Raw genomic sequence first — 12,705 nt, 5'->3', positions numbered from 1 at the left:
TGTTCAGACTTCTTCAGGATCACATCTGTGTGTGAATGTGGAGCTTTGTCTGAACCAAGCTGCAGCTAGTTCACTTTGAAGCTCCTTCAGGCTCACACAGCAACAATGACAAAGACTGAAGCTGCTGTGCTGCCCTCTAGTGGCAAACATGGCATCTGCAGCACACATTTCTGCATTTCTCAACATTTTTGAAGCTCATCCAGAGAATGCCAAAAGTCTGCAAAGCAGTAATCAAAGCTAAAGGTGGCTACTATGAAGAACCTACAATATGACATATTCTCAGTTGTTTACACTTTTTTGTTATGGATAGAATTCCACATGTGTTCATTCATAGTTTTGATGCCTTCAGTGTCAATCTACAATTTTCATAATCATGAAAATAAAGAAAACTCTTTGAATGAGAAGGTGTGTCCAAACTTTTGGTCTGTACTGTAGATAAAAATGTGGTTTTTTTTATTAACCTGAAAAAATCTGTGAATTTATTTAAATCTTCCCCAGTTTTTTATTGTAAAAATCTTTGAAGAAGACACAGAAAAAAGAAACAGCATTAAAATCTTTGCAGATTGTCGGTGAAAAATGTTCTTTAGTTTTAGTTAGTTTTTTAGTTTTTTCACTTTTCTTTGCAGGCAAAAACTCAAGAGTCACGTGATCCTGAGAAAGCTCATAGAAAATGAATATGAAAATAAAAAATAACCATCTCACAATTTAAGACCCCGTTTTTGTTGAAGTACTACATTTTTCCACGTGGACAAACAAGATTACTGCACGTTTTGGGATGAGACTGGGTTGAAAAAAATGCTTAAGTTTCAATGTTTAAAAGATTTATTCTCCCTAAAGGTCATTTTAGGCTCACATCTTTGAAAAAATACGTGTTTCATAGTAAATGCAGTCCGTCGTATTTAGAGTGTAGATGTGGCACTAAAAATGAACATCAACTAGTTTACACTTAAACTTACCCGGGTACAACAAACAGCAGGAACCCACACTGTGGGAAAGAATCCACACATCTGACTGATGTTCACGCCCACTTTAGTCTACATAGATAAGATTGGAACAGAACACTGAGAACCAAACATAACAGAGGAACAGTTCTAATGTCTACTAGAAAACAGGAATCACAAGAACACCAGACACAAACACCAGTCTGGTTCTTTATCCTTTAGCCTCTTCCTTCATACGTTTTTAGGTAAATCTTTTCTTCACTAAATTTGGTCTGACAAAATATAAACTGCAGTTACTACTTTTAGTTTAAAATAATCATATTGTCACTGATCACAAAAAAGTGTTGGAATACAAGATGTTTACAAATCTTTCTAGAGTTGTCATGGTAACACACATAAACAACATACTCATCATCTAAGTATTAACTAACGACACTGAATCTGTTCAAGATTTAACTCTAATAATACAAAATGACATAGTTCTATTAAAATGTACATTTGAAAGAATTCATTTTGTGAAACTTTTAAACATTTTTGTCCATGCAAGCAGTAAAACTGGTATTGTCTAGTATCTTTACACATAGATTTAAATATATTGGTTTATTTTTTCTTTGGTCTTAAAATTGTTGCTTAAAGAATCTTACTTCCACTTTCGGCTTCTCCCATCAGGGGTCGCCACAGCGAACAAGTCGCATGGTAAATTTGGCAATGTTTTACGCTGGATGCCCTTCCTGACGCAACCTTCTCAAACCGGGCTTGGAACCGGCAGAGGTAGAGAAGGGAACAGGGAGCAGCCCGGAGTCGAACCCGGGTTTCACGGACGGAAGGCGCCGCAAACCAGCACGAGCTAAACTGGCTCCCAAAATTGTTGCTTAAAGAATATAAAATAAAAAGACTGTTGTAAAAAAAATCAGAATATCATATTAATCCCATGAAAAACTGGATGTTTTCAGCTCATGTCAGTCTTTAGAAAACTGTTCATTGTTATGTGTTCAATACTGACTTGTGTCTCCTTTTAATTGAATGACTGAATCAATGTATTAAGGAGGCCAACAGTCTGTGGTTCTGTGTTCATGTAATGAAAGCTCAGACTGCTTAGTTTCTGGATTTATAGAAGGAAAAGTGTAATTTTTAACAAGTAGAGCAAGATTTTGTATTGAATGCGGCATGGGAAGCCAGTGAAGCTGTTGAAAGATAGGTGTGATGTGGTTGATGGAGGGAGTGTGTGTGATGATACGAGCAGCTGACTTCTGAACCAGTTGAAGTTCAAGGAGGGTTTTTTGTGGGAGACCAAATAGAAGAGAGATACAGTAGTCCAGGCAGTGTGGCGGACAAATACTGTAACAACGCTTCTATAGAGGCAGAAAAACAGGATTAAACATACTCAGAGTTGTTATTTTGACACGTAAAACATTGTACATCGCACAGGTGTCATCATCCTCTCCCCTTCCCACACTCATGGTGCTAAAAAGAAGTAAACAGGAAGAAATAACTAAGGGTGAAACAACATACCTGCCAGATGAAAGGACCTGGGGCCTGTTGCAGAAAAGTAGGATAAGGCATTAAGCCAGGATATCTTGGTGATCCTGGCTCAATTGATCCCCAATCCGGTTGCACTAAAGCTGGATAGGGGGCAGGAGGATATGTTGTGGTATAAGTTACCATGGAGATTTATTCTGTGGAGCTAGCCTGCTCCAGACCAGGCTAAATTCCAGGATCTATTTAATCTCATCCCTAATGTCAGTCAGCAGTCGCCACAAATGGAAACCAATAGTTATTTCACTGCTCACTGTACATTGTTATCACATATAACTAGACCCACTGTCATTATTTAAACGTTTGTGATCATTAATTTCAATCATTTTGGATAAATAATGAGTTTTAGATGATGTTGCCATCATTAGATAATTTACAGTTTCCCATAGACTATAAGGCTATATGTAAAATGATAGAATATTAGGGTCAAAGGGGAAAAAAAGACAAGTCATAATATTGTAACCAGTTGTTTTAAAGGAGGACAGTTGTTAAAATGACAGATGTGGGGCATTTGGTGAAATTGTACTTCAGTATGGTTTCATAAACGAAGACATGCTGATGTGCCAGAATATGAAGTATCACATTGTCATAACTATCAAAACTGTAAAAAGAATATGTTGCTTTTCTGCAGAAAGAACCAGCCTCATAAATTTATGACTTTATCCTTTTTCCTCAGTGGGCCCTAGAACTCCGTCATATAAACAAATACACATTCCATATCAATATAAAAACACAATGTGTAACATTATGTTCCTTTATTGAATAAGGACAAAACAAAGCAGGTAAACGACACTCAAGAAACGTTCACTTTGAATGAACATAAAAAAATTATGGAAATGATTTCCACATGATTAGATAGCGTTACTTGAACAAAAATGAATCATATTGGTCCTACTTAATGTACTTAGGTTCAAACTAATAAATTTAAGTTGATTCAATCTAAATACTGCAGTTGGACCCAACTTTAAATTAATATTGTTGCTCACTCTCAAAAGATAAAAGTTGATCCAACTTAATTGAATCACTTCAATTGGTCACACCTCATTAAATTAAGTTTATACAACTTAAATTTGTATGACTACCCAACACGATTTATGTTGATATAACTTAATTTTTTGCTTTAATTCTATTTATACATCTGACATTGATAATTTTTTCGAAAGTTACAGCCTATAACTTTCACATCAAAGACATGAAATACACAGCAAAGTCCCACATCACAAGACAGGAGTTCCAATACCACGATTTCTTCCTTAAGCATAGTAACGTTAATATTGTACCGCACAAGGGGGTTGGTCATCATCCTCTCCCACACTCTAACTCATGGTGCAGAAAAAAAAGAACCATATCAGTTTAAATCACTAGTTAAAACAGAGTAAAACAGCTAAACAATAAAACCCATGGACAAAAACTCACACTTAGACCCCATTCTGCCCAGATAGACAAAGAAAATGGAATCCCACAATTCCTTGCGATTACTAATGTATCCAATTTAACGGTATCATGTTGGATCAACATGATTGAAATTAGTAACTTTTAAATGGATTATTTTTATGTACGATCGACATGAGTCATTCACGTAAGATTTACAAACAAAACATTTTCTGGTTGAAATGACAAATTACATTTTCATACAATTAATTGGCTGGTAATTTAATTTAAAATTTATTGAGTGTGCTTTATCACTGTGGCAGTGTTGCCTTTCTTCTTAATTATATCTTTTACCTCCTCTTATGCCTCCATGAGGATTTGTGCTTCCGACGGGGAAAAGTACGCGGCTCTAGTTGCCATGGTAAATCAGTTAATCTGTGATCTGTGGCGGGGTCTGTTTGAGTGAGCCGTGAGCGCGCACCTATCCAGGATTGGTTTCACCTGGCTTGATGAATCCGTGTCTGCTCATCCTGGCTTGGTCTTTGTGCAACCAATTAAGCCTGGACGCACATGTTTTGGCTTCACTGAGCTCAGCTCAGTCATTTATCCCGGATGTCTTAATTCTACTTTTGTGCAACAGACCCCTGTAGGCAAAAAAACAAAACACCCCAGCTCAACCCTATTTTGACCAAGGAAGCCAAAGGTTATTATTTCCCACAATTCCCTCTGGTACCAGCCCTGGCTACAGCCTGTGGAACTCCGACAGCAGACCAAATGTGCAAGTTACAGACACAACAATTCAACAAAGTAATATTATAAGATCTGCATGAAAACTGTGGTATTTTCTAAACATAAAAATAAACATGAATTATGACATGAGTAACGTCCTCTCTGCCCGCAACACTCCCTGGTTGCTATTATTATAACATTTAAAGATGCCTTTAAAATAAGATACACCGCAAATGCAAAGTTCGACAAAGTGCATGAATCCCACTCACCACAATGCTGAATGGTGTGTGGGAATCTCCCGTTGGGATAAATCCATAGTTTGAGGAGGACTCAAAGAAACTTTCCAATGATGTTTGTTTTTTACTCATTTTACTAGCTCCTGAGTTTTATTTTAGAGATTTATCACGTGACCGAAAAAAGTGCCTTGGCTTGCGTCAAGAGTAACATAGACGGATGTAACAGAAAATTGACAAATGCTTTTCTGTTGTGTGTGAATTTTCCTGTGTCTTATGAGACTAGCTTTTTTACTAAAACCTTTATCACATTCTTCACAGGAAAAAGGCTTTTCTCCTGTGTGAGTTCTAATATGTGCTTTAAGGTTAGATACACATTTAAAACTTCTATCACATTCTTTACAAGAAAAAGGCCTTTCTCCTGTGTGAATTCTCATGTGTCTTCTGAGATTAGATATTTGATTAAAACTCTTTCTACATTCTTTACAAGAAAAAGGCTTCTCTCCTGTGTGAATTCTCATGTGTGCTTTGAAATTAGTTATATGTTTAAAACATTTATCACATTCTTTACATGAAAAAGGCTTCTCTCCTGTATGAGATCTCATGTGTCTTTTAAGATTCACTTTTTGACAAAAACTTTTTTTACATTCTTTACAAGAAAAAGGCTTTTCTCCTGTGTGAGTTCTCATGTGTGTTTTGAGATTAAACAGTTGTTTAAAACTTTTTTTACATTCTTTACAAGAAAAAGGCTTTTCTCCTGTGTGAATTCTCATGTGTCTTTTGAGACTTGATATTTGACTAAAACTTTTATGACATTGTTTACATGAAAATCGCTTTGCTCCTGTATGTAATCTTACATGAAAAGGTTTGTTAGCTATTCTTGAACTTTCACGAGACTCTATAGAAGAAAATCTCTCCTCTTTTGGAGGTTTTTTCTTTTTCTTAACCAAAGCATCATATTTTAATTTTTTACTACCATCAGAGTCACATAGACTTTCTAACATGTGAGAGCTGTCCACACTTTGGACATGACTTCTGTCTCTTCTCTTCCTCTGATCTCTGTTCTGTGGGTCTGTCTCTTCATCTGTAGTTGATGTTGATTCTTCATGTTGGTTTCCTTCTTCATCCTGACTATCAGTTACATTAAAGCTCTGCTGATTGTTTAGATCTGCTTCACTGTTCTCATCTTCCTCATAAGTAGGAATCTCCATCAAGGTATCAGTCTCCTGCTTCAGATCAAGTTGATCTTCATCCTGACTGATGCAGAGTTCCCCTGGTTCCTCTTTCATCTGTGGAGGTTCTGGTTCCTCCTTAATCTGTGTTGGTTCTGGGTTCTGCAGTTCCTCTTTAATCTGTGGTTCTTCCTGCTCCTCTTTATAATGTGGATGTTCTGGTTCCTCTTTAATATGTGGAAGTTGTTGCTCCACTTGTTTCTCTTCAGACTGTGTAGGTTCTGGTTTCTCCTGTTCCACTCTGAAGTTCCTCTGCTGGTTGCACAGATCATCCTTTTCAGTCCCCCAATGCTGGGGGAGGACTGCAGAAACACAAGAAGAGAGTCTTTTATACTTCATAATGACAGCACAATTTAAATATTAAATTAAAAAATAAATTCATTCTTAGGTATAACACCAGATCAAAATAACTCTTGGGTTTTTAAAAGATTACCCAACAATGTGGTCTACACACCAGCAGACTATAAACACACACATTACACAAGAAGGTTGGTGACCATTTATCTTCTGTCCCCTACTCAGTCTCTTGTGGGGGGAAACTACAGCTGCCAATAGGTGTAGGTTGTGTCCATTGGGCATGAGCTTCCTGGGCCTGGTATCCTCTCTCCCCATAGGGGATCCTACTGAACAAGCCGGGGATCTGACATACTTTGTTTGTGTGGTGTTTACTATTGCTTTGTCCTATAAAACAGGTAAAGCAGAACATAGGGCTAGGCAATCAAATGATAATTAAATATATTGTGGTAGAACCTTTTCTCGATAGAGGAACGAGTCTATCATGACAGACTTTTATTTTGAAGGGTCTGATTTTAAACTTGCCAGTTGCGAGCATTTTCTCCTGTTTGGCGAGTAAACATTTGAGGGTTAGTTGCCACATGGTAGAGGGCTGCATTGGGATTGGCGTCTGTGCCCCTATAACAAACAACCCCATCTCTCTTAAATATTATCAATACAAATACATGTTTTTTTTCTTTGCGGGACGGGAGAAGATACAAAATCATTGCATCTCTATTATTGTGCGGGACTAAATTCTCAGAGTTTTGCTGGTGCGGGTGGGAGTGGACATATATGTTGCGGGAGCAGGCGGGAGTGTAACACATAAGTTGTGGGAGGGGGCGTTAAAGGTCAGAAATTCGCCGGGCGTGGGATGAAAAAAACAGTCCCGCGCAGGGCTCTACCGAAGTGTGTCCAAAGTTTTTTTGGCGAGGGCCAAATACAGAAAAATAATGATTAATGTGTATTTCTAACTCACTGATAGTGTGAAGAACATTGCTCTCAGTGGAGCAGTGATGCTGATCTGTGCCACATAAAACAAGCGCACGATTTTGTAGATTATAAAGAGTCGACTGTTTTCTCAGAAAATTAGACCAAAAAAAGGGCTTATGGGTGACCAACGAGGACAACTTTAACATTTAACGCACACAATTTAAAAAGCATTATTTTACAATTACACTCTGTGACAAAATATGCAGCTATGAACAAAAAAAAATCCAAAAACAAAACAAGTTCTTTTTTACATAAAGGGAATACTTTTTCACAGTTCAGAATGCTTTTTCTTCGCCTTTTAGGTTTACTCTATCTCTGTCTATCTCTAGATGGAAAATAAAGACGTCATTAAAATGTCTACAATAGTTCATAAAGAATGACTTTATCAGCATGAGCTGAGGAATCTAAAGGCACACGGTGATCCTGGTGTTGGGCAACAGAGGCAGCACTAGCAGTGGTGCGCATGCCCCGATTCACCTGGCAGACAGAGCCCACCCCACCCCTCCCCTTTCTATCTCACTCGCACAGCCGTGTGTGACACAGACGGGAGCAGCTGCAGGGATTCAAAGGTTTCAGGCTGTTACAAACAGAACGGATAATAGGAACCGAATGGTGGACCAGATTTTTTTCCAAGCACTGAGCCACTGTCACCGCCGCCCCCACGTTAAATTTGCGCACCAGACAATTGCCTTTGTTACCTGTGCCTAAAACCGCCCCCCCCCCCTCCCCGGCATCGCTTCGGGCACGCCCCACTATTTGTGCGGGCCATATTCGATTATATAATAAAAACAGACCCGCGGGCCGCAGTCTGGACACTCCTGCTCTACCACATGGTGAATCAAGGTTTGTAAGTGTAAACTTATTCGTGTTTATTAACTCTTCTTTTGGTGAATTTCTTTTGTCCACTTCTTTTCTCCCGTCTGCAGACACTCCCCCCCCCCCCCCCCCCCCCCGGTCTTTTCACCTGTGTGGTGTTTAGCAGCAGAACATGCAGGGATTTTTAACAGGATCCAGTCAGAACTAGGGTTGGATATCGTTAGGGTTTTAACGGTACTACTACTCCTATTGATCCTGCTTATTGATCCGGTATTTTAACGATAATCTTACTGTTGCTTTTTGAGGACGAAAAATAAATGAATACATTTTTCCAACTTGAAAAGTAAAAAACATGAAAAAAGAAACATTGCTGTTTATTTAAAGAAAAATAAACATCAATGTTTTGACATATTGCTGTCATGATGTAAATATAAAACAAATTAAATAAATGTTTGAGTTCATAAGATCATCCCAGAGTCTCTGCTTCAACTCCCGCAGGTAAAGCTGCGTCTAAATCTGACGCCCGTGTTTCCATCTCTCTGACAGTTTGAAGCCAAAGCCCCTCCCCCGCCTCTTTACCTGCTTTTTCTCTCTCTGTTCACCTGTTGACATCCTCTGCAGCTGAGAGTCATTTTTTTTTCTCGCGCCCCTCCAGTCTGTTCTTCACAGAGAGTTCAAAATACGGTCATCATAGCAGCAGGTTGACACGATAGTCTGGGAGCTCTGGCGCAGATTTAATTAATTTTAGGCATGCGCCACTTAAATATGGCAGAAAACGTTTATATCTTGTGGGACCCACACAAAAAAAGCAACTTCTCCAGTACCGATAGCAGAACCGTTGGTGAGATCTTAACGATACTGCGGTCTTCAAGAATGTTGCCCCAGGGCTCGTTCAATACCAGGGTTGGTACCCATCCCTTGTCAGAACTAGACGATAAAGACGCTTCACTTACAGCAACAACAGACAGATGAATAAAAAGGGTTGATTTGGAGACAGGGCTGTTGTTAGACACAAATGCAATGATGCTATGCTAACGAGCTGTTCCGTCTGTCACCTAAATAATAATAATAATAATACATTTTATTTATAAGGCACCTATGGCACTTAAGGTTGCCATACAATAAGTATACAGTATATAAAATATAATAAACAGCTAAAACAAGAACAATTTAACAACATACGCATTTAAATACATCTGTATAAAGACAAAAAGTTACTGTTACAGTGAATAGGCCATTTGGAAGAGAAGAGTTTTTAGCTTTGATTTGAAATGTGGGAGTGTGTCCGTGTTGTGGATATTAGAGGGGAGTGAGTTCCAAACTGAAAGCCCTGCTCCCCCATGGTTAAAGTGACAGTTTAACCATACGCTCATCGTCCAAGACTGCGAGTGAGTTCTGTGTCTCTCTTTGTGGAAACGTGGCTAACGGACAACATCCTGGACTGTGCTATCCATCTAGCCGGGTTAGCATGCTTTCGGGCCGACAGGATGCCTGTCGTGGGGGCTAAGACCCGCGATGGAGGTCTGTGTGTTTACATCAACGATGCCTGGTGCAGGAATGTCAGAGTGGTCTATCAACACTGCTCCCCCCTGGCTGAGTTTATGATCAATAAATGCCGGCCATTCTACCTGCCAAGAGATTTTAGCTGCATACTGCTGGTAGCAGCATACATCCCTCCCAGCTCCACCACCAACAGGAGTGAGGCTCTGTATGAACTACACCAGCACATCAGTGAGCAGCAGACAGCACACCCTGATGCCTTCCTCATCCTGGCCGGGGACTTCAACCATGCAAACCCCAAGAGTGTATTTCTACAACTCCATGGACATATCAACTTCCCCACAAGAGTAGTAGGTTTAGGGGCTGTTTTCTGGATTTAAGTTTTAAAGTTAGATGACGTTTCACCTCTTATTCAAGAGGCTTTGTAAATTCTGAATTAGCTGGTAGAAGAGCTGGTATAGCTCTATACCAGCACTTCTTATGCAGTTGAAGTTGCCTTTAAAATCTTAATTCGATTCGGTTCAGAACACAGTAAAATCTGTCCAACACAAGAGGCCTTCAGCTCCGATCTGTTTGTTTAGCTGCTGGACGTCACCAAAAAAAAAAAACCCAACATACAAAATAATACATTCTGGCACACTGTTTGGTCTCATCTTTGTCAAATTCAAAGTGTTTCCACATATCGAGCTGATCAGTCCTTGCCACCATCACGTGTGCTAGCACGTCTCACTCCAAATGGTATTTTCCAGGATCCATGTAATGAATTATTTCATTTTTGAAACAATTGTATAATGGTATAGTTTGATTTGATTGAGGTAACACCTTGTCTAAGACAAATCAATCTGGTTAAATAAATACCAGATTTTTTTCTTTGCAAATTTAATTTTCAATTGTTATTGCTTTTTCTCCACCCTCCTACTTTCTTTAACAAAAATTACAAAAGACATAATATGAAGAAAACTTGGATTTTCACATCTCCTTTAGAAATATCCTCAAACTCAACGTTCTACTGAATACAAGCTGTAAAACTGTTTGTAGATCAATGCAGCAGATGTTTTGTGAGCTTCTTATTGCTTGAGCATCTCATAAAGAGAAACATTTCTCACACTCAGCAGAGCAGCGGACTTACCATTGGATAAAGGTAGGCGGTCGCCTGCGGCTCTGAGCTGGACACTAGGGATGGGTACCGTGCCCCGGTATTGAACCAGCCCCGGGGCCGCATTCTTCAAGACCGCAGTATCGTTAAGATCTGACCTGAACGGTTCTGCTATCGGTACTGGAGAAGTTACTTTTTCTTTTCTTTTTGTGTGTCCCACAAAATATAAGCGCTATCTGCCATATTTAACTCTCCAAGTCAGTCAACTTTCCGTTAATTAATGATGATATTAATTTCGATATTCTCGTTGAAGCGGAGAACTCTGTCTATTTGTGTGCACGGGGGGCGGGGCTGTTTTCAGACAGCATGCGCCACGCGCGCACACACACAAGACAAGGCAGCACACACAGTCAGTGGCGATCTTGTAGGGGACACGTGAGCGCCCTAGACTAAGAACTAACGTTTCTGCGTAAAAATGATTAAGTTTGCCTATCATGCTGTCACCTTGCTACTACGATGACCGTATGTTGCGCTGTTTGTGCAGAACAGGCTGGGGCAGCGGGAGAGGGGGTGCTGGGGGGCGTTGCACGCGGAGCATACAACAAACAGGTAGAGAGGCGGGGCTTAGACTCACCGCTTATGATTCCAGACCCGCGAAAAACTATCAGCTGCTTCCTAATACTTAATAATAATTAATAACTAATGATAGTTGTCATCCGTAAAATTAATATCATTTAATGGGTTTACTGGATTTAAAGAAAAATAAATGGAGTTGGCAAAATAGAAAGGAGTCTGCATCAAAGTGAATTTGTTTCCATCATTTAACTTAACTTAACTTAACTCTGGTGTTTGACAGACAGAAAAGTCTATTCAAGGTTGTGGAAAATGGACAAAAGATCAAATGAAACATCACACTCATAAATAATAAAAACAATTAGATTAAATAATTAAATAAATATCATGTCTGGAACATTCTCATGTATAAAGTAAAATGTTTTTTTTAAAAAAAACAATGTTGTTGCATAATGAGGAAATAAAACGCTTTATATTCTTAATTTGTTATTTTTTTTTTTTTTTCGTCCTCAAAAAGTATCAATAAGAGTACCGTTAAAATACCGGATCGATAAGCAGTATCGATAAGAGTAGTAGTATCGTTAAAACCTTAACGATACCCATCCCTACTGGACACCTAATAACAAACGGTCTCAAATAATTTCTACACCCGTTATTATTTAACTCTGTCATAAAAGCCCAAATCACTGATATAAAATAAGAATCCTCACATGAAAGTGTTATGTGTCCTTCTACACTAATGGACTATTCCATCAGACAGACGATCAAGTTTGCCTTCAATGTAGCGAGAGCAGAGGGGCTGAAAGCGGGAAGATGAAGTGCATTTATCCGAGTGGCTGTGGGACAAGGAAAAGGAAGGGGGGAAAAAAAGTGATTTGGGGCCAAACTTCCAAAAAGGACATTATTTTGACGCCTCAAGGGACTGATAACATTGCTGATGAAGTAATTTTTCGTTATTATATAACTATTATTCGTTATTTTACTTTATTACTTTATTTTCCATATAATGACTCATCCGCAACGATCCAGTCTAAACTGAGGGAAGTGACTTTAACAAAAAATAAAATAAACAGAATAGAAAAGAAGTGGTCCGGTCCTGCACTTGATTAGTCAAGTGGACCGGTGGAGCGAGCGACCGTGTCTCTAGCAGAGCAGACGGACTTACAGCTGTGTTTGAGGCGAAGGGAGGATGCTTTGCTACGTGTGGGAGACTTAGGACGGTGATCCGTCCCGCAGCTCTACAGCGGCTGTAAGCATCAAAGCAGAAATGTCGCTCAGACCTTAGAAACTGTTCTAACAATCACGTGGATTTGTGTTTCCAGTCGTGTCCCGACTAAATAAAGGCTGATGTTATTCCCACATGTTTACGTGCAGCCAGGATGCAGATTGCAGCTTTTCCCTCATGGATACAT

The 12,705-nt window shown here is 39.2% G+C and overlaps 1 protein-coding gene across 1 annotated transcript in view; it reads right to left on the bottom strand.

The window, feature by feature from the left end:
• Nucleotides 1-3,198: 3,198 nt before the first annotated feature.
• Nucleotides 3,199-12,705, bottom strand: part of LOC144989155 (uncharacterized) — a 209,883-nt gene continuing 200,376 nt past the window's right edge. Inside the window, exon 2 of the mRNA XM_078941304.1 lies at nucleotides 3,199-6,344. Within this exon, the coding sequence (XP_078797430.1) occupies nucleotides 4,969-6,344 (1,376 nt within the window). The 3' untranslated portion in view covers nucleotides 3,199-4,968. The remainder of the gene's footprint in view (nucleotides 6,345-12,705) is intronic.

This window comes from Oryzias latipes, chromosome 2 (assembly GCF_053564925.1).
Source record: "Oryzias latipes strain Hd-rR chromosome 2, Olatipes_Hd-rR_3.1".
Classification (NCBI taxonomy): Eukaryota; Metazoa; Chordata; class Actinopteri; order Beloniformes; family Adrianichthyidae; genus Oryzias; species Oryzias latipes.
This window is presented reverse-complemented; position numbering and strand designations above follow the sequence as displayed.